Source organism: Lepus europaeus, chromosome 23 (assembly GCF_033115175.1).
Source record: "Lepus europaeus isolate LE1 chromosome 23, mLepTim1.pri, whole genome shotgun sequence".
Taxonomy (NCBI): Eukaryota; Metazoa; Chordata; class Mammalia; order Lagomorpha; family Leporidae; genus Lepus; species Lepus europaeus.
Window position 1 is genome coordinate 9,988,516 of NC_084849.1, and position 22,595 is coordinate 10,011,110.

A 22,595-nucleotide genomic window follows, 5' to 3' on the forward strand; every position below is an offset into this window, starting at 1 on the left:
TTTTCCCAGGGAGCTGGATGGGAAGTGGAGCAGCTGGGACTTGAACCTTCGCACATATGGGATGCCAGCGCTGCAGGCGGCAGTTTCATACGCCACGCCACAGCTCTGGCCCCCCATTAACTTTTTTTAAAAAAAGATTTATTTATTTGAAAGGCAGAGTGACAGAGACAGACACAAAGATCTTCCATCCACTGGTCCAGTCCCTAAATGGCTTCAACAGCCAGGCTGGGCCAGGCCAAAGCCAGGGGCCAGCGAGTCCATCTGAGTCTCCCACGTGGTGCAGGGGCCATGCCCTGCTGCTTTCCCACGTGCAGTAGCAGGAGCCGGATCAGCAGTAGAGCAGCGGGGACCCTGAAATAGGATGGGGGATCTCCGGGGGCGCTTAGCCTGCTGCTCCACCATGCTGGCCTTATTGGGCCCGTTTCTTGCTGCGAGGAAGGAGACTCCCTCCCAAAACCACTGTCCCTACAGGCTTCTGGAGCCCAGTGTAGGGAGGGTGGGGAGATGGAGACTGGCCGAGGGGGTTCCCTCCAGGGGCCGCAGGGAGGAGGCGGTTCAAATGCGCATGCGCGAGGTTGGGGCTCTGAGCCCCGGGTGCTCCGGTCCTTGCAGTCGACGACGGCATCACCCTGGAGAAGGAAATCTCCAAAGAGGAGCTGGTCACCGTGCTGGAGCTCTACCGGGAGGGGCGAGGGGCCGCCTCGGACGTCGCCCGGCTGCTCGAGACCCTGGCCCAGATGGAGAGGTACCAGGTGAGCGGTGGAGGGGACGTGCGCGGGCACAGCCTCTCAGAGCCCCGCGGGGTGGGGCCCGCGCCGTGCGCAGCCGAGCCCACAGCCTCTGCTCTTGTGCAGCAAAATTCCCTGGTGTTTCTGGGGCGGAGATCGAGGACCAAAAGCGACCTGAGCCTGAAGATGTACCAGGAAGAGATCCAGGTAGGCCCCTGGCCGCGCATGCGTGCCCTGGCCCCAGCTCCGCCCTGGGAGGGGTGCAGGGGTTCTGCCCAGCGCTCCCCTCCACCCCTTCCTCTGAGCCAGAGCTGCAGGCTCATAGGAAGTGGAAAAACCAGCAGAGGGAGGGCAGGAGGTGGCCACCGGCTCCTCCCACTTCCAGCCCAGACCTGACCCCCCAGGGTAAGCCTGCGCTGCCTGCCCGCCCGCGTCGGTTTGTTTTTGTTTTTTGTAAGAGAGAAGTCAATATTTTTTTGCACACTCTCCTGATCCTTGTCTCTGAGTAGATGTTGCAGGGCAGCTGCGGGGACCGGGGACCAGCACTTTGCGATCCCTGCCAGGTCCCTAGGGAAGGGTCTCCTCTGCTGGCCACAGCTGGGAGTCCCTCTGTCCCCCTGACATGGTGGAGCCCGTGCCCTCGCCCGCCCACCATTCCTGAAGGTGACTGGGACTTCAGTGGGTCCCTCGGGCAGATCCGCAGGGGTTGTGCTGTGGCGCCACAGGCCCCGGCCCGGGTTCCATTCCTGGCCTGACCCTGGGCAGTGGGGACCGCGGGAGGTCACGCTCACAGGCGGCTGGCAGAGGGGGTGCCGCCTGCGCCGCCCTCCCTGCCAGGCCTCAGTTTCCCCATCTGCACAGCGCTAGGCCGTCTCTGGACTCTTCCTTCAGCTCCAAGGTCTGGGGTTCAGATTCCTTAAAACTGTGCGGCGCACTTTTCAATTCCTGAATTACCCAAACGCCCTGGTCCCTGGTCCCTGGTCCTAAGACCTGACAGCGTAGCAGGGGGAGCCATTCGGTTTTTCCCAAAGTGCCGGATGGGGCTCTCAACCATCAGGTCCAAGCGGGAACGCAGCTCCTCTGAGCTCCACAGGGCCCCCTGCAGGAGGCCCTTCCTGGGTGACAAATTGTTACTGCCCGGCCCTTGCTTAAGAGGGGACGCGTCCACGCAACGTGGCCCCCCTCGAGTTCACCCTTGCCTAAGTATTGCCGGGCGGTCCCATGTTGAGCCACGCACGCCAGGCGGGTTGGGGTTTCTGTCCCCTCTGTCCTGGGCGGCCCCCTCCCCGGCCCTGCGCAGGCTGTGTGACCCCGCTGCTGGGTGGCAGTGGCAGGCGGGGATGGGGTGGGGCCCTCAGCCCCCACCTGCCGTCTGCCCCAGGAGTGGTACGAGGAGCACGCCCGGGAGCAGGAGGAACAGCACCAGCAGCCCGGCAGCGCCGCACCTGCCGCCCAGCAGCCCCCAGGCAGCCGCCAGCGCGCCCAGACTGTCACCTAGCCCCGCCCGCGCCAGCCGCGTCTTCTATGCAATAACACCACGGCAGGATCTCACCGCAGCGGATGGAGTCGTCCCGCACACGTCCATACAGAGCGCGAGACCAGGGCAGGTGGGGCTCGGTCTGCAGCCGCCTTGTCCGTGTTCCTTCACAGCAGGTCGGGCAGGTGGCGGTCAGGCCCCAGCAAGCCCTTCCGAACGTGGAACGTTCCAGAAACCCCCACCCAAGATGACCACTGGCGTGGACTGTGCCCCCTGTCCACAGGGGTGGCCTTTGTGGTGGGCCCGCCCTTGCCAGGCCAGGCCCGGCCCCGACTTCCTGCTGCTACCGTCAGCCCAGGGCTCCGTGTCTGGGTTTAGGGACAAAACCACTCCATGGCCACATCCGAGGCATTCCCTTTGGGGACCAGTGCTTGAAGGTTGTGGCCTCCCATGCGGTCCGTTCCTGTGGGAGACTGCATGGAGGATGGGCTCCTGGCTCCACAGCCATCTCTCCCGGGCGTCTTTGGTGTCGTCCCCACAGCTGGAAATCCTTCTCCAGTGGCCTCATGCAGGATCCAGGCTCCGCAAGCAAGGAGGGGCGGCGGGAGACCAGGCCGATGGCCCTGACCCCAGGCCGGTCCCCACCCTGGGCTGCCTAAGCCCCTGTCCTGTGGCTTTACCTGTTGAAGCAGACGGATGTTTGGTTAACTGAGGGTTGTGTGACAACAAGAGCAGGTCCTGCACAGGTGCATGTAGGGGGCAGCTGACGGCGGCAGAGGCACAGGGGACACCCGCCTGGACTGGTCCCTCTTCTTGGGAGCCGCCCGCCCTCCCTGGACTCGAGGCCGGGCCGGGCACTCAGCCCAGCCCCGGTTTTCAGTGTATGCTTGGTGCAGAAGCAGGCTCCGCTGGACACCCAGTGACGCAGTCCCCGGGGCCTCAGGGAGCTCTGTACGCACACGCGGGTCGTAGCGGAGGCAGGACTGGGCTCGAGAGTCTGAGGGGGACCGGGGTGAGGGGGTGGGGGAGTAGCATGGGGGCCTCGCTGCCTCCTGGGGTTGGAAGGTGGGCGATAGACATAGGCTTGCCCCCCCAGCCCTCCCCCAGCTGGTGCAAGGGCGGCTGTGGGGGTCTAGGGTCCCTGAGAACCACTGATTCCCGCAGGGTGTGGGAGCCGCGCTGTCCTCTCTCTCTGCGGGACCACAGCCTTCCCCTCTCAGAGAAGGAACTTTTTTTGCACAACTGCGTGCCTTTGGGGTTCTGTGTATTGAAACAGGCATTTTGGAAGCACGGGTCAAGGGGCAGCTCCTGGAGGGGGCCGTGCGGCCTCTGGCCTGGGCCCCGGGCCTCCCCCTCGACCCCCCTCTACCCCAGGGCTGGCCACAGAGGGGGGTCTGCGCTCGACTCACAGCCATGAACCCACCCAGCCCCCTCCCCTGGCCCTACCTGGGAAAGGCCCTGGGGTCATCCAGTGCCGGAGGAGCTAGCAGGCAGTGGGGGTGCCCTTGTCATCTCATTTGGAACACACTGACCCCAAACTCACCTGCTGAGCAGGGGACAGAGTCCCCGGGGTCTGAGCTCTGAAGGCCCTCACCCCCACATCACAGCCTGGCAGGGCAGTGACGGCCCTGTACCCCCACCCCGGGTGTGGGGGAGGGGACCGCCTGGCTCCTCTCCCTCTCCCTCGCCCTGCCCAGCCCCAGCCTTACTGCACACCACGCTGACAATCATTTTGTACGGATTGCGGGAGCAGCGCTGTAAGGTTTTGTACATTGCTGATTTGTTACCTAGAAACCCCAAGTCCCTGATTTCTGGCATATTAATAAAGAGCCTCTGCTTTGTAACCCCGGCTACAGCCTCGTGACTCCGCCCCTGGCCCCACCCCTGGCCCGCCCCCTGAGGCAGCGGCCCAGTGCTGTCTTGTTGAAATGTTTAATCACTCGCTGGACGCGGGATGGACAGTCCGCTCTCTCCCTCTACCGCCGGCGTGAGCGAGCTGGGGGCACTGCCGACTGTGAGAGGGCCCCGGGCAGCGATCCTCAGCCGGCCCTGGGCGCCCCCTGGGGTAGGCACAGGGCACAGCCCACGGCCTCCTGTCCTGCAGCTGGGGGAGCCCGAGCAGGGAGGCTGCGCCATGGCCACCGCACAACTCTAGAGGAAGCCTAGGCCAGACTGTGCCACGTGGCCACGCCACCGCGCTCGTAAAGTGTACCGCCCTCAGTTCACGCCTGTGGCCTTGGCCTCGGTGACGTGGCCGGCACCCAATGTCCGTCAGGTGGTGCAGCTCGGGTCCTCTGAGCCGAGGCTGGGCAGCTGTTGGAGCTCTGACCCCGGGCTGCCCGCAGGTGCCTCCAACCTGCACACTTCAGGGGTCTCCCAGGCGGCCCCTCCTTGGAGGACTCTGCAGATTGGTCCCGGAGGGTGTGGCGCCCATCAGGGACCCCTCATCCACAGCAGAGCTCCTTGGCAAAGTGCTGCTGGGTGGCGGCAGCCAGAGGGACTCCGTCCCCCTGCACATAGCCGTTGCTGCTGCCGGCGGTGACCCCGCCTCCACAGCGGGCGCCCTCAGTCACACGCTCCTCAGGTGAATCACTCGGAACTCGGTGAGCAGGGCCACGGTGAGGAAGCTCAGGTAGAAGAGCAGCAGGCAGAGCCCGTAGACCTTGCTGAGCCGGAAGCACTGCAGCGGCACGGAGACCAGGGAGATGGCCAGGCTCAGCCCCAGGGCGCCGGCCAGGACCCACACCAGCAGTCCATCCGGCTCCAGCTGTGGGAGAACGGGAGAGGGGCTGAGTCACCACCAGCAGCTTTGGGGGTGTCCGTGCCGCCAACGACGAGCAGCGGCCGGCAGCTGCAGGATGTCCCCGTGGGGAAGCTTCGAGACCCACAGCCAGCAGGGAGAGAGACGTCTCTTCCAGCTGCAGCCACTGCCGGCTGCCTGGGGGCCTCTCAGCTCAAGCCTGATGCAACGGCGACGCCGTGTTGACGTCAGAAAACAAGACCACGAAGCAGGTGCAGCGTGGCGCTCTGAGCCTGCTGGTGGGGACAGAGCGCCCGCAGCGGCGTTTTTAGCTGTTCTGTCGGAATTTTTACAATGGGGAAAATCGGGGCCAATGTTGTGGCATAGCAAGTTAAGCTGCCACTTGCGACACCAGCATCCCATGAGACTGCCTGTTGGAGCCGCGGCTGCTCCGCTTCTGATCCAGCTGCCTGTTAATGTGACTGGGGGAGCAGCAGGTGGGGATGGCCCAAGTACCTGGGCCCCTGCCACCCACACGGGAGACCTGGATAGGAGTTCCTGACTCCTGGCATCGGCCTGGCCCCGCCCTGGCTGTTGCAGGCATTTGGGGAGGGAACCAGAGATGGATGGATGGTCTCTCCTTCTGCATCTCTGCCTTTCAAATCAGTCTTTTAAAATGGAAAAAAATCCTTGCAAGTTTTTTTTTTTTTACTTGAAAGGCGGAGTTAGAGAGAGAGACTTTCACCTGCTAGTTTGCTCCCCAAATGGCTGCAATGGTCGGGGCTGGGTCAGACTGAAGCCATGAGCGTCACCCAGGCCTCCCAAGTGGGTGGTAGGTGCCCAAGGACTTGGCCGTCGTCATCGGCTGCACCCCCAGGTGCATTATGGGGGATGCCAGCATCACAGGTGGTGGCCTAACCCCCTTTGCCATGATGCCGCCGCCCCTTACAGGGTGTCTGAAGAAAAGGTCGCTATGCATGATCTACGTGGACTCTGAGGACCATGGCTAGGGCCAGCAGAAGGCAGAGGCAGAGCTTGGAGGGACGCTGCCACAGGCCAAGGGACCCCAGCAGCTGCCAGGAGCCGAGAGGCCGGCCAAGCTCCTCCCCAGAGCCTTCAGAGTGAGTAGGGCCCTGCCCACAGCTGGGCTTCAGCCTGCACAATGGGGACGAAGTGTCCACTGTTCTCAGGGCAGCCGAGGAAAAGGGCACACGGCCGTCTCTCTCTCTCACTGCGCGCGCACACACACACACACACACACGGAATGCTCGAATTTCCAGTAAATATGTTCACCTGCTGAAAAGCTCTCAATGGAGCTGGCACTGTGGCGTAGTGGGTAAAGCTTCCGCCTGCAGTGCTGGCATCCCATATGGGCACCAGTTCGAGTCCCGGCTGCTCCACTTCCGATCCAGCTCTCTGCTATGGTCTGGGAAAGCAGTAGAAGATGGCCCGAGTCCTTGGGCCCCTGCACCCATGTGGGAGACCTGGAAGTGACTATTGCCAGGGCCCAACTCCCAGGAGCATGAGCAGGGAATTGATTGGAAGTGGAGCAGCCAGGACTTGAACCGGCACTCATATGGGATGCCCGTGTAATAGGCAACAGCTTACCCGCTATGCCACACCAGGGGCCCTGGTTCTGGCTTGTGGGCGTGGCCAGGTGAGAGGCTGAGGAGGGGTCCATCCCAGGAGATGTCCCCGGGAGAAAGTGGTAGGTGCCTGGGTGCCCACCCCAGCGCCGTCCCCACCCCCAGCGCCATGCCGGCCCCCAGCTCATTCTCTTCTGTCTTGGTCTCTGAGTTCGAGTCCCTCCAGAGATGCGGGGCTGGAGTCCGCCTGCTTGCGGCCTGGGCTCCGATCTGCCTCACAGCGGGTGTGGATTGTCCGATGCAACATTTTAAAGCAGAAAGATTCCCTAAAGCACTGGTTCCTTCTTTAGACAATCTGGAAGGTGGCAGAGGCGAGTTCGCCAGCGGAGGCTCGCTCCGACACCCCACACTGTTTCCTGCTGGCCCTGCAGCCTGGGGCTCCCACCTGGGCTGGAACCCCTTCTCCCGCAGGCGTGTGGCTAAGATGCCACGTGGGGTGCCTGTGTCCCACATGGGAGTGCCTGGGGCTGCGTCTGGGCTCCACTCCCGATTCCTGCTTCTTGCCAACGCACACCCTGGGCGGCAGCAGCGATGACCCAGGTACTCGGGCCCCTGCCACCCACGTGATCCAGATGGCGTTCCAGGCTCCTGGCCTCAGCCTGGCCCAGCTCGGGCTGTTGTGGGCATTTAGGGAGTGAACCGGAAGATGGAAGATTCTCTCTCTGCCTCATAGAAATAATTGAAATGAGAGCAGCTGGGGCTGGCGTTGTGGTGTAGCAGGTAAAAGCCGCCGCCTGCTGTCCAGCACCCCATATGGGGGCCAGTTTGCATCCTGGCTGCTCCACCCCAACTAGCACTCCCTGCTGATGGCCTGGGAGAAGTAGCAGAAGATGGCCCAAGTGCCTGGGCCCCTGCTACCCATGTGGGAGACCCAGATGAAGCTCCTGGCTCCTGGCTGCAGCCTGGCTCAGCCCTGGCTGTTGCAGTTCTCCAGGGAGTGAACCAGCAGATGGAAGACCCCCCCCTCTCTCTAACTCTTTCAAATAAATAAATAAAACTTTTCAGAAAGTAATAAAAATTAAATACAAACAAGAGCAGCCGTGCAAAGTGGAGTCTGTTTTTCCTGCATGGGCCCCCAAGGAGCCAGCTAAAAAGTGCAGATGTCCGGACCCCACCCCTGGGGACACAGGAGGTCAAGGGGTCTCATGGCCTCCAGGAAATTTCCGGAGACGGTGAAAAGCCTCTGCCATTCAGCATGTGTCGGACCTGTCTGCCTGCGGGCGCTGTTGGGCTCCATTCTTCGGCCTGGCCCTTACCCTACGCATGCGTATCCAGGAGGCTCGGCAGGTGTCGTCAACTCCATTTTACAAGGGAGGAACCTAAGGCCCAGGATGTCATAACCCACTCAGAGCCTCACAGCAGGGGCCGGCGCTGTGGCATGGCAGGTTACGCCTCCATCTGCGGCGCCGGCATCCCATATGGGCACCAGTTCGATTCCTGACCGCTCCACTGCCGATCCAGCTCCCTGCTAATGCGCCTGGGAAAGCAGCAGCAGATGGCCCGAGTGCTTAGGTCCCTGCACTCCTGTGGGAGACCCAGTAACAGTCCAGGGCTCCTGGCTTCGGCCTGGCACAGCCCTAACCATTGTGGTCTTTTGGGGAGGGAACCAGCAAATAGAAGATCTCTGTCTCTCCTTTTCTGTCATTCTTTCCAGTAAAATAAGTAAATCTTTAAAAAAAAAAAAAAAGCCACACAGCAGCGACTAAGTAACAGGACCAAGACCCACACCCAGGGCCTTCTTTCCCCTTCCCCCATCTTAATCACTCTGCAAACATGCAAGGAATATGTCTTTTTCAACCCTACATGCACACTGCTTTCATGATATTTGGCAAGTCAGAATGAATTAAGACACGCCCTCTTCCTGGGACGTGTGAACAGGTCTCCCAGGCCCAGGGCCGCAGGAGGATGAGGCGAGAGCAGGAGCTGTGGCCACTCACCTTGACCTCTGCGTGGCCGCGTGAGAGCTGGAGCAGGCAGCCCAGCCCGACCCCCACCAGGATATCTGCGGTGCAGCTCAGGAGGTGTGGCTAGAGCGGCAGCCCCATCCCCACGACACTGTGCCTCTCCCGCCGGGCCAGACCCTGCTCTGTGATCTGTGCCCACCGCCCTCCACCCCCCCAGTCCCAGCCTGAGGAGACCCTGCGCAGTTTCAGCGCCTCTTCGAAGGTGGGCGTCAGGTGCGCATTTTGTTCTCAGTCCATAAGGATCAAAGGAGCCATCAGAAATGCTTGACATGGGGGCCAGCGCTGTGGCGTAGCAGGTAAAGCCACTGCCTGTGGCACCGGCATCCTATATGGGCACTGGTTCGAGTCCCATCTGCTCCACTTCTGATCCAGTTCCCTGATAATGCACCTGGGAGAGCAGAAGAAGATGGCCCAGGTGCTTGGGCCCCTGTACTCATGTGGGAGACCCAGAAGAGGCTCCTGGCTCCAGCCTGGTCCAGGCTCCGCCATGGCAGCCATTTGGGGAGTGAACCAGAGGATGGAAGATCTCTCTCTTTGTCTCTCCCTCTAACTCTGCCTTTCAAATAATAAATATTAGGAAAAGAAACATTTGGCACCTGTAAGCACTCAGCAGATGGAGAAACTGAGGCAGGCTGGGGCAAAGTGACCCCCGCGGCCCCTTGGCGAGAACTGGCAGTGGCGCCTGGGTCAAGGCCATCTCCAGAGGCCACTCAGTCTCTCTCTTTCCCACTCAACCTGAGACGCTGGCAGAGGCACAGGCTGGAGGCCAGGAGCAGGTCTCGGTGGGGACAAAGAGCGGTGTGGATGTACGGTGCTGTTGAATATATCACTTTGTTTAGCAAACAGCAGTTTCCACGGCTTGCAGAGGGCAAGCCACAGGCTGGAGGCCGAGCTGGGGGCGTGAGGTCCTCCTCCTCCTCCTCTCAGCCCGACCCATCTCCTCCTAAGTTTATGTGTGTTGATCTGACAGGCGGAGAGACGGAGGGAGAGCGCCCGTCTGCTGGCTTACTTTATTCTCCGAATACTTGCAATGGCTGAGGCTGGCCCAGGCCCAAAGCCAGGAGCCAGGAGCCAGGAGCCAGGAGCCAGGTACTCATAGGTACTTATCCAAGTCATCTCCCAGCCCCCCAGGGCCGGCATTAGCAGGGAGCTGGAGTCAGGGGCCGGAGCCGGGAACTGAACCCAGGTCCCCCAAGGCGAGGTGTGGGCATCTCACCCGCCCCCGCCCAGCCCACTGTCAACTTGCAGAGATGAGAGAGGCTCAGAGAGCACACCACGTGCACCTGGCGCTCAGGCCACCAGCTGGCACACAGCTGGCACCCGGCTGGCACCCGGCGGGACCAGAACCCAGGGCTCTCTGCTTCTGAAGCCCTTTCCCCCACAGCCCCGTTCTGGCTGCCCCAGCCTTCTCCAGGCAGACCAGGGCTTGGAGAGCAGCGGCCAAGCCCACACCTGATTCGTAAATAAAGCTTTACCGAGCTGCCATGCCCACTGTTTATATCCTGTCTGCCGGTCTTTGCATTGCAACAGAAGAGCTGAGTATCTGTGAAAAGGGATCGAGCAGCCTGACCTGTGTCCACAAGATTTACTCTCTGGCCATTTAAGGAAACAGGAGGAGGACAGGCATTCGGCCCAGCTGTCCACAGCCCGCATCCCACACTGGAGGGGCCTGGGCTCCGTTCCCGGCTCTGCTCCTGACCCCAGCTTCCTGCCGGTGCAGGCCCTGGCGGGGGGGGGGGGGGAGTGGCAGTGAGGACCCTGGTGGCTGGGCCCCTGCCACCTGTATGGGAGACCTGGCTGGAGTCCCCGGCTCCTAGAATCAGCCTGGCCCAGCCCTGGCTGTGTGGGCATCTGGGGAGTGAACCAGCAGATGGGCGCCCTCTCTGTCTCTCTCAATACACAAGGAGGTAGATAATTTTTAACAAGAAAATGTCTGCCGGCCCCTGACATGGACCATGAGTCCCTACAAGCCAGGGTGGGGGGGTGTCCTCCAGCGGGGCACACACGTGCGCACCTGCTAATGCCCCGCCCTAGCAGCAATGGAGGCTGCTGTCCCCTGAGGCTCACCCCCACACACCCACTTTGCAGAGGAGCTGGAGCCTGAGGTGTTGCACGCAGAGCCCGTCCGTCCCCAGGCTGGGCCCGCAGCCGGCCCAGCTCTCAGGGCCTTCACGCCAGAGCTGAGGCCAAGGCAGCCGCACAAAGGATACTGAAGATGATGCCGCCAAAACAGGCTGCGAACGCCATCCGGGGGTAGCCCTGGCGGGCCAGGGTGAAATCCGAGAAGGCATCTGCGTGGAGACAGGAGGGGGCCTCAGCTGGGGCCCATGGTCACTCCCCCTTCACTCTCACCCGCAGTGGCTCGGTCATGGCACTCCCCAGCCTGGTGCCGTGGGGACGTGGGGCACAGCGCCCTGTACAACACGGTTCCCTTTCCCTACTCTGCCCTGCTGGGAGCAGCCTTATGGATGTGCCGTGCCATGCTGCTGTGGCGCAGTGAGTTAAGCCACCACCTGCAACACCTGCATCTCATATAGGCACAGGTTTGAGTCCCAGCTGCTTCACTTCTGATCCAGCTCCCTGCTAATGGCCTGGGAAAGCAGTGGAAGATGGCCCAAGTGCTTGGGTTCCTGCACCCACGTTCCCTGGGGCTGCTGTGGCCACCTGCAGAGTGACCCAGCAGGTGCAAGGTCTCTCTTTCTCCTTCATCCCCTGCAACTCAGCCTTTCCAATCAATCAATCGATCTTGAAAAAAAAAATTGGCAGCGGGCACTGAATCCAGGCTCTCGACACCCTCAGGTGGCGGCTGCCCAGATGCCCGCGAAGCCCAGCCCACCCGAGTCACCTCCGACGCTGTTCCCCCAGGCCAGCAGCGTGAGGCCCAGGACGGTGTTGCTCAGCCGGAAGACCACGCCCAGGGACCGCAGGATGTTCACCGCCTCCGTGGCAGCCGCGTTGATCCACAGAGCGCTGGTCAGGAAGCCCAGGAAAGCGAAGAGCTGCGGAGGGAAAGGCGTGCGGAGGCTGCGGGCAGGCCCCGCAGGAGCGCAGGCAGCCTCGGAGCATGCGCAAAAAACCAGGCGCTACCTGCAGCGAGCCCCGCCCGCCCGGGCCGAGTGCACCATAAAAGGCCAGAGCCAGTTACTCCTTGGTTCCCGAAAAGTGACCCCACCTGCCAGGCAGTCACTCCTCAGTGCCCCCAAGCCCAGGCTTCTCCAAGGCTCTGCCTACCACGGACAGGACAGGCAAACCACCGGCCCACCGGGCCATTATCACTGTCTGCTGCCCCCCAGGGCGCGTGGGCACGAAGCTGAGTTGGAGGCAGAGGAGCCAGCACTTGAGCTGCCCCGGACAGCAGCAGCTCAGTGCCTGCCCCGATGTGATGCCCCGAAACTGAAGGCTCCCGGAGCTGGGGCCTGCGCTCCCATCTCGCACGGAGCCCTGTGATGGTGCAGCCGGCCCTGTCCCTGCTCACTGCTGCCCCGGCAGTGGGTCCCCTGAATCCAGGGCATCCCCACTTTGCAAAGTATTTCTGATCTCAGCGAAATCCTTCCCACTGTGAAATCCGTGTGCACGCAGGCGCCCTGCCTGCCCCCACAGACGCATGCGTGCTCGGCTCGCTTCCACGGAAAGGTTGAGAAAGAAAAAAAAAGACTTGACTTGGTCTCTGTTTCAAGAGTTGGTCATGGGGGCCAGATTCGTGGCACCACTATGACCCCTGTGTCCTGTATCAGGGCACCTGTTCGAGTCCTGGCTGCTCCTCTTCCAATTCCGCTTCCTGCTCACGAGCCTAGGAAAGCAGCAGATGATGTCACTTGGGTCCCTGTCACCCATGTGGGAGACCTGGATGGGGTTCCTGGCTTCTGGCTTCGACCCGGTCCCGCCCTGGCTGTTGCAGCCATTTGGGGAGTGAACCAGTAAATGGAGGATACTTCTCTGCGTCTCCTTCTCTCTGTGTGTTGCTCTGCCTTTCAAATAAATAAAACTTTAAAGAGACATCACACTAAGTGGAAGCAGCCAGACACAGCCATCATGTGTGAGGTTCTGCTTGGAGCGTCTGTCCAGGACAGGCAAATCCAGAGACTGAAGGCAGAGGAGTGGCTGCGGGGCCCCGGGAGCAGGCACACGCGAAGCCCGGGTGAACAGGTAGGCCTTGCCTGGCCACAGGGAGGACGCTCTAACCCCGACCGAGGTCACGAGGTCACACAGCTGGGAATGTGCTAATGACCTTTGCACTGCTCTTAAATGGGTGAATGGCTTAGCACGTGAATCACGTCTCAACAAAGCAAAGCTATTACCAGCCCAGACCGAACCCACCCCAACAGGTGCAGAGTTCAGCTAGGCTGTTGATGCCTGGCAGGGCCGCCCACAGACAGCCCCCTCCCGGCTCTCGGCACGCCCAGGGTTCTTACCCAGTGGAACTTGGGGGGCTCACTGTTGGATGTGGCAAAAAAGGTGATGGAAGCCAAGGCTGTGCCGCTGATCACCACCACCGCCCAGACGGGAAAGACGCCGCCTATCGCGTAGACGCCATCTGCGGAGGACGAGAAGTGGGCAGAGGCTCTCAGCGGCCTTGGCTCAGCGCCCCCTCCCGGAGGATAAAGCCCACCTCCACTTGACTGCCCAGATACTACAGAGGGGCTGCCTGGGCACTTCAGTGGGCAGAGAAGTGACAAGCGAGCTCTTGAGCAAGTCACATGTGAAAGGAACGATGGACCCGTGAAAAACTCTCTCTCTCCTAGCTAAGGCTAGGTGCCACCTTTACCCTCTCCCACTTCACAGCAGACATCGCTAATCAACCACGATAGTTCCAACTAAGCTTTACGGCAGCCCTTCCTGCCAGGCACTACCAATGGATGGGTGTGGCTCCATGAGATGAGTCGTCCATTCAAACCTAACCTTACCCAGTGACTTGAGCCACACCTGCTCTCTTGATAAGTCTACTCCACAAGCCAACCATTAACAAGGTACAAAGGCTCCAGAGGCTTCCTATGATACCACTGAAGGGAGGAACCCACAGGCAGGAAGAAGATTCTAGAATTCTCTGCACACCACCCTTTTACCAGGAAGATTCTAGAATTCTCTGTGCCCTCTTACTGCGTCATGGTCCTATAGGCAAGGAATGGTTCCAGTGCCCAGAGACACACTCCAAGACCTCCCTCTGGTTCTTTCTTTGGCCCAGCTCACTGGCCCCTAAACGTGAGCAGGTGCAGGACCTGTGCGAGGGCTGAGCTTGCAGACTGTGTGCCCTGTCATTCAGGGTGGTGTCCAGGGGCCATGCTCACCTCCAGCCTGTTTTTCGGGGGAAATAGGTGTGGAGTTGTCAGGGAGGGGCTCCTTGGAGCCTGAGAGTAGGAGCTGGGTGTTATGTTGGGGAAGTGGGGGCAGGGCTCCCTGGGAAGAGGGGAGAGTGGGGGGAAGCAATAGAACAGCAGAGAAAGGGCTGGGGGAGGCGGCTGGCTTAGGACCCCAGGGCCTCCTCCAGGGAGAGCTGGGGACGTGGCACTGGGGAGCCATGGAAGTGGTAGAGCAGGGACCTTACCAGGCAGCCTGCGGAGGGAGGAGCTTGCAGGCTGGTGAGGAAATGGAGCTTCTGCTACCTGGGCCACGGGCTGAGGCTGGAGGTTCTGTCCACACAGCCCCCTGCCCAGAAGGGGCCCACGGAGGCGCTGGCCTGGACCAGACTTCCCCGGGATGGACCGGCTACCGATGGTGTCAGGGGGCACGTAGAGGAGACACTGAGCCCCAGCACCACGGCTCCAGAAAGGGCTTCCTTCTCCAGTGCCCTCCCCGGAACAAGGGGAGTCTCCCTTCCAGGCTGCTGCGCCTTTAGCATGGACAGCGCCTGCTAAACGCCAAGGCGTGCGGGCTCCAGCCCGGCTCAGGAGGGCGGGGGAGGGTGCACTGCTGTCCCCAGTGACCTTGGCTTTGTTAGAAGTGACGTCAGGTTCCAGTCGGTGCAGGTGATACCGTTTCCTTCTCCATGCATTTGCTTTCTAAAAGAACCGATGTAAGAAGAACCAGCATGCAGGCACTTGGCCTGGTGGTTAAGCCACTACTTGAGATGCACGCGTTACACATCAGAGTGCCAGGGCTTGAGTCTAGCTCCTCCCTTTTTTTTTTTTTTTTTTTAAAGATTTATCTCTTTGAAAGTCAGAGTTAGATAGAGAGGGGAGAGACAGAGAAAGAGAGAGATCCATCCACTGGTTTACTCCTCAGATGGCTGCAACAGCCAAGACTGGACCAGGCCAGAGCCAGGAGCCAGGAGCTTCATCAGGGTCTCCTACATGGGTGCAGGGGCCCAAGTCCTTGGGCCATCTTCCCCTGCTTTCCCAGGCCATCAGCAGGCAGCTGGATTGGAAGTGGAGCAGCCGGGACTCAAACCAGTGCCCATACAAGATGCTGGCCGCTCCTCCACTTCTGATCCAGCTTCCTGCTAACGCACAGCCTGGGAGGCAACAGACGATAGCTCAGGTACTTGGATCCCTAGCATTCCCATGGGAGGCCTGGATGGAGCTCCTGGCTCCTGGCTCTGGCCTGGCCCTGCTCTGGCTGTTGCAGGCATTTGGGGAGTGAACCAGCAGATGGTAGCATTGTTCTCTCTTTTAAATAAAGTGAAACTAAATAAGTAAAAATTAATAACAGCGACAAAAGGCCTGGGCATCTCCTTAGCCAGAGCAGGGTGTCCTGGGCAGGCGGGGACGCCAGTGCTTAGAAACTTGGCCAGGTCACACAGTCAAGTGGGCTGAGCCCAGCCCGGCCACCGCACAGGTGAGAGAGGGCATGGCGGGGATTCAGGCCCCCGGACACCACAGCACGGCCCCTTTCAGCTCCAGGCAGATTCCCTTCAGGATTCCAAGAGGTTCCTGAAGACTTGAGAAGCCCCAATTCAGATTTTATTGTGAAATCTCCAAAGCTTTAAATGCAGGCAGATGAGCCAGAGCGCTGGACTTGGTCCACCAGTCATCTAAAGCCAGTAGAACTGGATCAGCCTGACCCTGGCGTGGCCCTGGGTAGACTCCTAGGCTGGGCACCTGCTGTATGCCCGAGGCTCTGCCACGAGCCCAGACGCCCCTCTCATGCCTCCAGTGTGGCTGAGCAGAAAATTCTGGAATGTGGGCTGGCCCGGGGAGTGGGCGGGCACTGGGCAGGGGGTGGTACTCACAGGCCCCAGACTGCAGGGTCAAGACCACGACCAGTGGGCTGATAACAAGGTGCAGACAGTTGAGGGGCCGCTTCCAGTTCTTGTCTTCCTTGTCGGGGTCCACCACGGGGACGGTGAGCAGCAGCAGGAACTCCACGGGCAGCTGCCAGGCGGGCAGAGGCCAGAGGCGCCATGAGAGGGACCCTGAGCTCGGTGACTCACGAGCTACGGGTTTCCCTCTGCGGCGGGAGGAAGTGACTACAACCCGAGTGACCGAAAAGTGTGACAAAGGTGACAAATGTGTCCTGTCCATCCTGCTGCTTCGGGAAGGGCTCGGAGACTTTGTTCCTCGCCTTCATAGCTTCCGGAGGCCACCTACGTTCCTTGGCTCCTGACCCCACCTCACTTCCTCTTTCCTTACGGGCACCCCTGTGACCACTCTGGGCCCCTAACAACCCCCCAACAACCTCCCCCTCGCAGCAGCCTCACACCTGCAGGGTCCCCTCTGCCCCGTAAGTCACAGGTTCTGGGGATTAGAGCGGGGATATCTTTGGGGGGCCCACTGTTCCTTATAGTCCAGCACCCCACCCCGTGGACAGGATAATCACCCAGTCACAAGCCCAGAGAGGCTGAGGTACTCATCCAAAGCCACACAGACAGGGGATACGCAGCTGGGCTACAGATCCACCTCTGTCTGCCTCTACGTCTCGTGGTTTTAGCCAGGATCTACTTTCCCATAGGTCAGGACCCATACACAGCCCCTCACCCCCATCAGCCCGTGCTGCCAGTCCTTCGGCCCCTCCTGTAACCGAATCTACACCCAGGCACTCAGCCAAGCGGCCAGGGTGAGACCTCTGTCCCATGAATGCTGAGCTCGGCCAGGGAGGCTTTGAATGTGCCTGGGGGCGCTGCCTTGGCCTCTTCCACCAAGAATCTGCCCAGAGGTCCACCGGCCCAACATGAGACCCAGGGCAAACCTGGCCGCTGACCACCACTGTGGAGTCACCGCAGCCAGGCCAGAGCAAGTCAAGGAGGGTGGGGGCGGGGGGCAGGGGGGCGGGCAGGTGTCTCCGTTACACGGCTGAGCGCCGCTGCAGGGGAAGGCAGTGATGTGGTCCCCATTCTACGGTGGAGGAAAACTGAGGCTGGGAGCTTAAAATTGCTCAAGGTCAGGACACAGCCAGAGCCACTGCGGGCTGAAAACAAAGCTCATTATTTGTCCTATTTGGGACTAAGAAACTGAGCTGGTCCCCTAGGGGGTTCCCCGCTGGTCTCCAGACAGGCCTGTTAGGGCTGGGTCACCAGGGCTGCCGAGGCCACACCTCCTGCCACCAGCCTGCTGGCTGGGCTCAGTCCAGGCCTCAGAGGACACAGCGGTGCCCAGGGGCCCAGAAGGGGGTCTGCCCCTCCCCCCCCCAACCTACATGGTCCCCTCCCTTCTGTGCCTGGGCAGACCCTCTCCCTCCTCCATGGAGAGCAGAGCCCCAGGCCAGGCCATCAGTGAAGCCCCTGACTCAGTTTCCCCATTGGGTCCCAGGTGGTCCATTCCACCGTCTGTGGCACTTCAGAAGGCTGGGCGGCGCCGGTGGGGCTGCTGCCATCTGCAGGCTGGGAGCCTGGCTCCTGGGTTCCCCCCGCTCCCACCTCCCTTACCTTCAACACCTTCAGGGTCCTCCAGGAAGCTGGCTTATTTCTCCACTTCCTGTAGTCCAGCGGGTTGAGGGCCCCAGCCAGGATCTCGGCCGTGGTCTCCTGGGAGAACAGCGGCCGGTACTCGTCACCTGTAGGGGGCAGGGGTGGGGACAGGTGTGTCCAGGGCTGGCTCTGCCTCTAGGAAACCCACTCCCCTCCACCCACCAGTGCTCTGGAGCCTGGGGGATCTTGGTTCAAGCCCAGTGCCTGGCAGAAGGCAGGTGAGCTTGGCTCGCAGCTCAGCCCAGGTACAGCGAGAAGTGGGGCTGGCTTGGAGCCTCATTTGGGGTGCCCCGTCTCCCCCCCATCCCACTCACAGCCGGGCACAGGGCAGGGCCTCACCATAGTCGTAGCTGTTGGTGTTGGAGGACCCCAGATCGTCCTCAGAATCGGAGAGCATCTCTGCAAAGGGGGGCGTCTGACATGAGCCGGGGGCCAGAGCCCGCAGCACCAGCCTGGGACACGGCAGCACCAAGGGTGCCAGGTGCAGGCCCTCTGGCTGCCGGACTTCTCAGCCACCCCCAGGCATGCACAGGAAGTCTCTCTCTCCCTCCCTCCCTCCCTCCCTCCCTCTCTCTCTCTCTCTCTCTCACATTAAAGATTTACTTATTTATTTGAAAGGCAGAGAGAATCTTCCATCACTGGTTCGCTCCTCAAATGACCACCATGTCTGGGGTTGGCCCAGGCTGAAGCCAGGAGCCAGGAGCTCCATCCGGGTCTCCCACAGGAATGCAGGGGCCCAAGCACTTGGGCCACCTGCTGCTGCTTTCCCAGGTGCATTAGCAGGGAGCTGGGTTGGAAGTGGAGCAGCCGGGACTCGAACCGGCGCCCATATGGGATGCAGGTGTCACAGGTGGTGGCTTTACCGGTTCCACCACCAAGTGGGCCCCAGGGACAATGCTTAGAACAATCACCCAGGCAACGGCACAGAGAAGAACTAAGGAACCCAGATGAGGAAGAGGACGCTCATCAGCACCGGGCCAGGCACAGAGCAGGGACCTCAGCCCACCGCGCAGGGAAGCTATAGAGAGGAGCTGATGTCTCCAGGTATCAGATAGCACATGGGGCACCCACGTCCCACAGCAGGGGGCCTGGGCTCAAGTCCTGGCTCCACTCCAGCTCCCAGCTTCCTGCTCATGTGCACCCACAAGGCTTGGGTCCCTGCCATGCATGTGGGAGACCTGGATGGTGCTCCTGGCTCAGCTTGGCTGTCAGGAGCATCTGAGGAGCAAACCAGTTGATCAAAGAGCTCTCTCTCCATCTTTCCAATAGAAAGCAATAACTGGCCATTAAAAGAAGGAAAGAAAAAGTGTAAAGAGAAGATGGGCTTGGCGGGGCCAGTGGCAATGGCCTTGGGAGACAGGAGGTGGCCACAGGGAAGGGCACAGAGGACCCTGCCTCCACAGGCCCTCCCTGGGGGATCTAGCGGGGAGGGGCCTCACCTGGAGTCCCCGGCATGGAGTAGACCAGGGATCGTGTTCGCTGCCATCGGTAGATCCAGGTGCAGAGAATCACAGTGACCACGTAGAACACGTACAGTCCCAGGTAACCTGCGGATGGGGGCGCATGGCGTCACCGAGCAGCAGCCTGGCAGCAGGGCCCAGAGAATGAGGGGTGGCAGTTCTGCTGGCACACCTTCACAGGACCCTGACGGCCGGCCTCGGCAGGTGACCGACTGGCCCGCCCCTCGGCCCACCTCCCTCTCCTGCCTCCTCCACAACCTGGAGTCAAGGCCGAGAGAGGGGCCTCAGGTGCTAAGGGTGGGGGTCCCGCTCTACGCCGTGGGGGCCGGGGCCCTGCGGCTGCAGCACACATGCTCTGACTGCAACTGGGCTCAGCCGGTGCAGGCTGCACAGGAAGTCAGCGGCAGCAGGGGTCCGGGGCGTCTCTCCCGGCTCCCTCCTGCACGGGTGCCCTTTGGATGGCAGGGCCCCGGGGTGCCGGTGTGGGGCATCAGGGGCCCGTGTCTGCTCACCCAGGGCCCAGGGCAGCGTGATCCTGCCGAGGTAGAGGGCGGTGAAGGTCAGGAAGACGGCCGTCATGTAGAAGGACACGTCCCGGAGGAAGGGCCTGGAGGCGGCCGTGAAGGGGTGCAGGATGGCGATGCCCCCGGCCACCACTGTGGTCACCAGCACACCGGCACCTGCAGGAGACATGGTAGCTCAGCCGCCCCCGCGCGCAGCCCCCGTGCAGCCTGGGCCTTCCCCACCCCTGCCCACCGGGGCTGCTCTCACCAAACAGCGCCCCGATGGCCAGACCGGCCGTGCGTGGGTCCGAGAAGGCCACCAGCGCACTGAAGATGTCGGGCGCACCGTTTCCAAAGGCCAGGAAGGTGACGCCATGGTGGGGGCTGGTCAAGGAGCCTCAGCGTGGAGGGGTGGGAGGCCCTTCCCGCCCCGCCCCCCACCAGCGAGGTGAGACCCTGTGCCAAAGGATGCTGCCACATTGTGGGAGAGCTTGAGCGTGGTGGAGATGGCCGACAGGTTGGGGCAGAAGCTGAGGGGGGAACAGGCCAGGGTCAGTACCTCCACGGCACCCCGCCCCCACCCACCCTACCCAGCAGCCTCCTAGGACTCCCCACTCCCAGGGCGGGAAAAGGCCAGGGTCAGTACCTCCACCCACTCCACCCGGCAGCCTCCTGGGACTCCCCACTCCCAGTGGGGGAAAAGGCCAGGGTCAGTACCTTCTCAGTGCCCTGCCCCCACCCACCCCACCCGGCAGCCTCCTGGGACTCCCCACTCCCACTCACAACTTGGCAGCAGTGACTCCCAGAATCAGAAACAGGTAAAGCAGCCAGATGACCTGGGAGGGGGCAGCCAGGAGGGGTGAGTGCAGGCTGGGCCCCCCGCCCCACCCCCCGCAGGGCAGGGCCAGGCAGGGCAAGGCAGGGCCTCACGTAGAGGGTTACGGCCAGCGGCAGGAGGCTGGGCTGAAAGCAGCAGAAGATGCCTTCGAGGTAGTCCAGGTAGCCGCCATTGGTGCGGCAGTCGGGGTTGGTCCGGATGAAGGCACAGCGGTCGGAGACGTTCAGGGTGCACACACTGCGGCACTGCAGGGAAGGAGGGGACCTCAGGGGGGCTCCCAGCCGGGGAGGGGGTGGGGGGTGCCTGGCCAGGCCCATCTGAGCACCTGGGCATCACCTGCCTTCAGCCCAGTCCCCAACCCCCCGCCCCCGCTAGGTGCTGATTCTGCACACTTGCATTTTTAAAAATAAACTTATGGGGGCTGGCGTGGACGTGCAGGGGGTGAAGCCACCACCTGGGACGCTCGCATCCCCTAGCAGAGCGCCAGCCCCAGTCCCAGCTGCTCCACGGCCCAGCCAGCTCCCCGCGCATGCGCCCCAGGGGGCAGGGCAGGATGGCCCAGGTACTGGGGGAGACCCTGGCCCCAGAGGGGAGGCAGGCTTCCCAGGCAGCCACCGTGCCAAGGGCCCGCCCCTCATTTTCCGTACCAATCACCAACAACGAACTTCCTTGCGCGTGACTCTGTGAGAATATTCTGTTGGAGAGAATTCTAGAAGTGACAGTGCTGAGTCAGGATACCCGGGGTCCGAGTTCCTCCAGGCACTGCAGAGTCCGGGGTGTATTTGGGAGGCGCAGGGAACAGCACACAGAGAGGGGGAGGGGAAGAGAGAGCAGCGAAGTCCGGGCTGCTGGAGCCTAATCCTGGGGCGTGGGAGCGAGGCGTTTCCACCCCCCCCCCCCAATCCCACCGGCCATTCAGTGATGATTCCCTATGCTCATGGGTGGCTCTGGGAAGACAGGCGACCATGCCATCCGAAGCCCACAGCACGGTAGGCTCCAAAAGATGTGGGCAGGGGCCCGACACTGTGTGAGGCTGAGGGACAGCCCTCTCTTTTTTGAATTAATTCATTAATATTTAAAAACAATGTATTTGATAGATAATGTCCCCATCCACTGGCTCGCTCCTCAAAAGCCAGCAACAGCTGCAGCTGGGCTGGGGCCGGAGCCAGGAGCTCCCTCCCGATGGGCCCTGGCCTGCTGCCTCCCAGGGGGTGCCATGAGCAGGGAGCTGGAGTTGAGATAGAGCCGGGAATTGAACCGAGGCCCTCTGATGTGGGACACAGGCCCTTTAACCATTAGGCTGAACACCTGTTCCAGGATAAATCTTGGGGCTGGCGCTGTCGCGTAGCAGGTAAAGCCACCACCTGTGACACTGGCGTCCCTTATGGGTGCCCATTCCTGTCCCGGCTGCTCTACTTAAAATCCAGCCCCTGCTAATGCACCTGGGAAAGCAGTGGAGGATGCCCAAGGTGCTTGGGACCCTGCCACTCACGTGGGAGACTCGGATGAAACTCCTGGCTCCTGGCTTCAGCCTGGCCCAGCTCTGGCCGTTGTGGCCATCTGGGGAGTGAACCAGAGGATGGAAGACCTCTCTCTCTCTCTCTGTAACTCAGACTTTTGAATAAATAAATAAATACTTAAAAAAAAAAAACGGATAAATATCTTAAACATGCTGGATATTGCAAAAATGACCCTCCCCAAGCTCTACCTGTGAACGCCCCACCAGGGACTAGGACACGGACAATCGCCCTGCCCTGGCCCAGGTGGGCTCCCGGAGGCCTGGCTGAACCCCGATGATGGCGCAGTTGAGCGCCTTGCGTGCTAAGCGCCATGTGTTCCCCCAGCAGGGACGCTCGGGCCTCTGCAAGCTGTGCACCAGCCCTCCAGGAACAGACACATCGGCACGGTCATAATTTGCTCAGCCGATGCCCTCTGCCTAGAAGTTTCCTTTTCTCCAACTTTCTGTCCAAAAGCTTTCCCAGTGCCACCGCATATCCATTAGAGTGGCTACCACCAAGGACAAAAAACCAACAGAAAACAAACATTGATGAGCAAGACGAGGAGAAATTAGAAGTCTTGGGGTTGGCTTGTAGCCCTTTGGGTAACCCCAGCACCCACTACGAGCACCGGGTCGAGGCCCGGCTGCTCCACTTCTCACTGAGCTCCCTGCTAATGCACTTGGGAAGGCAGCGGAAGATAGCCTGAGGGCTTGGGCCCCCGCCACCCATATGGGAGACCCGGATAGAGCTTCCAGGCTCCCGGCTTCAGCCTGGCCCAGCCCTGGCCACTGCAGCCACTTGGAGGGTGAACCTGCGGATGGAAGACCTCTTTTCCTACCTCTCTGCAACTCTGCATTTCAAAGGGAGGGAGGGAGGGAGGAAGGGAGGGAAGAAGGGAGGA

The 22,595-nt window shown here is 61.3% G+C and overlaps 2 protein-coding genes across 9 annotated transcripts in view; one reads left to right on the plus strand and one right to left on the minus strand.

Annotated features, from left to right (window-relative positions):
- TPCN1 (two pore segment channel 1) overlaps positions 1 to 4,049 on the plus strand; it is a 58,967-nt gene extending 54,918 nt beyond the window's left edge. For all 6 annotated transcript variants that reach the window (XM_062182509.1, XM_062182508.1, XM_062182510.1 and 3 more), the window contains exons 26-28: positions 613 to 752; positions 855 to 935; positions 2,110 to 4,049. In XM_062182509.1, the coding sequence (XP_062038493.1) occupies positions 613 to 752; positions 855 to 935; positions 2,110 to 2,226 (338 nt within the window). In that variant the 3' untranslated portion in view covers positions 2,227 to 4,049. The remainder of the gene's footprint in view (positions 1 to 612; positions 753 to 854; positions 936 to 2,109) is intronic.
- Positions 4,050 to 4,121: 72 nt separating this feature from the next.
- The window catches only part of SLC8B1 (solute carrier family 8 member B1), a 30,529-nt gene continuing 12,055 nt past the window's right edge, over positions 4,122 to 22,595 (minus strand). For 2 of the 3 annotated variants that reach the window (XM_062182513.1, XM_062182512.1), the window contains exons 3-17: positions 20,288 to 20,440; positions 20,141 to 20,193; positions 19,829 to 19,887; positions 19,626 to 19,730; positions 19,367 to 19,534; positions 18,834 to 18,941; positions 17,734 to 17,793; positions 17,353 to 17,480; positions 15,721 to 15,862; positions 12,968 to 13,089; positions 12,295 to 12,345; positions 11,401 to 11,554; positions 10,766 to 10,846; positions 8,529 to 8,593; positions 4,122 to 4,972 (exon numbers count right to left, since the gene is read on the minus strand). In XM_062182513.1, coding sequence (XP_062038497.1) covers positions 4,775 to 4,972; positions 8,529 to 8,593; positions 10,766 to 10,846; positions 11,401 to 11,554; positions 12,295 to 12,345; positions 12,968 to 13,089; positions 15,721 to 15,862; positions 17,353 to 17,480; positions 17,734 to 17,793; positions 18,834 to 18,941; positions 19,367 to 19,534; positions 19,626 to 19,730; positions 19,829 to 19,887; positions 20,141 to 20,193; positions 20,288 to 20,440 — 1,647 coding nt within the window. In that variant the 3' untranslated portion in view covers positions 4,122 to 4,774. The remainder of the gene's footprint in view (positions 4,973 to 8,528; positions 8,594 to 10,765; positions 10,847 to 11,400; positions 11,555 to 12,294; positions 12,346 to 12,967; positions 13,090 to 15,720; positions 15,863 to 17,352; positions 17,481 to 17,733; positions 17,794 to 18,833; positions 18,942 to 19,366; positions 19,535 to 19,625; positions 19,731 to 19,828; positions 19,888 to 20,140; positions 20,194 to 20,287; positions 20,441 to 22,595) is intronic. The other variant, XM_062182514.1, reaches the window with a different exon arrangement.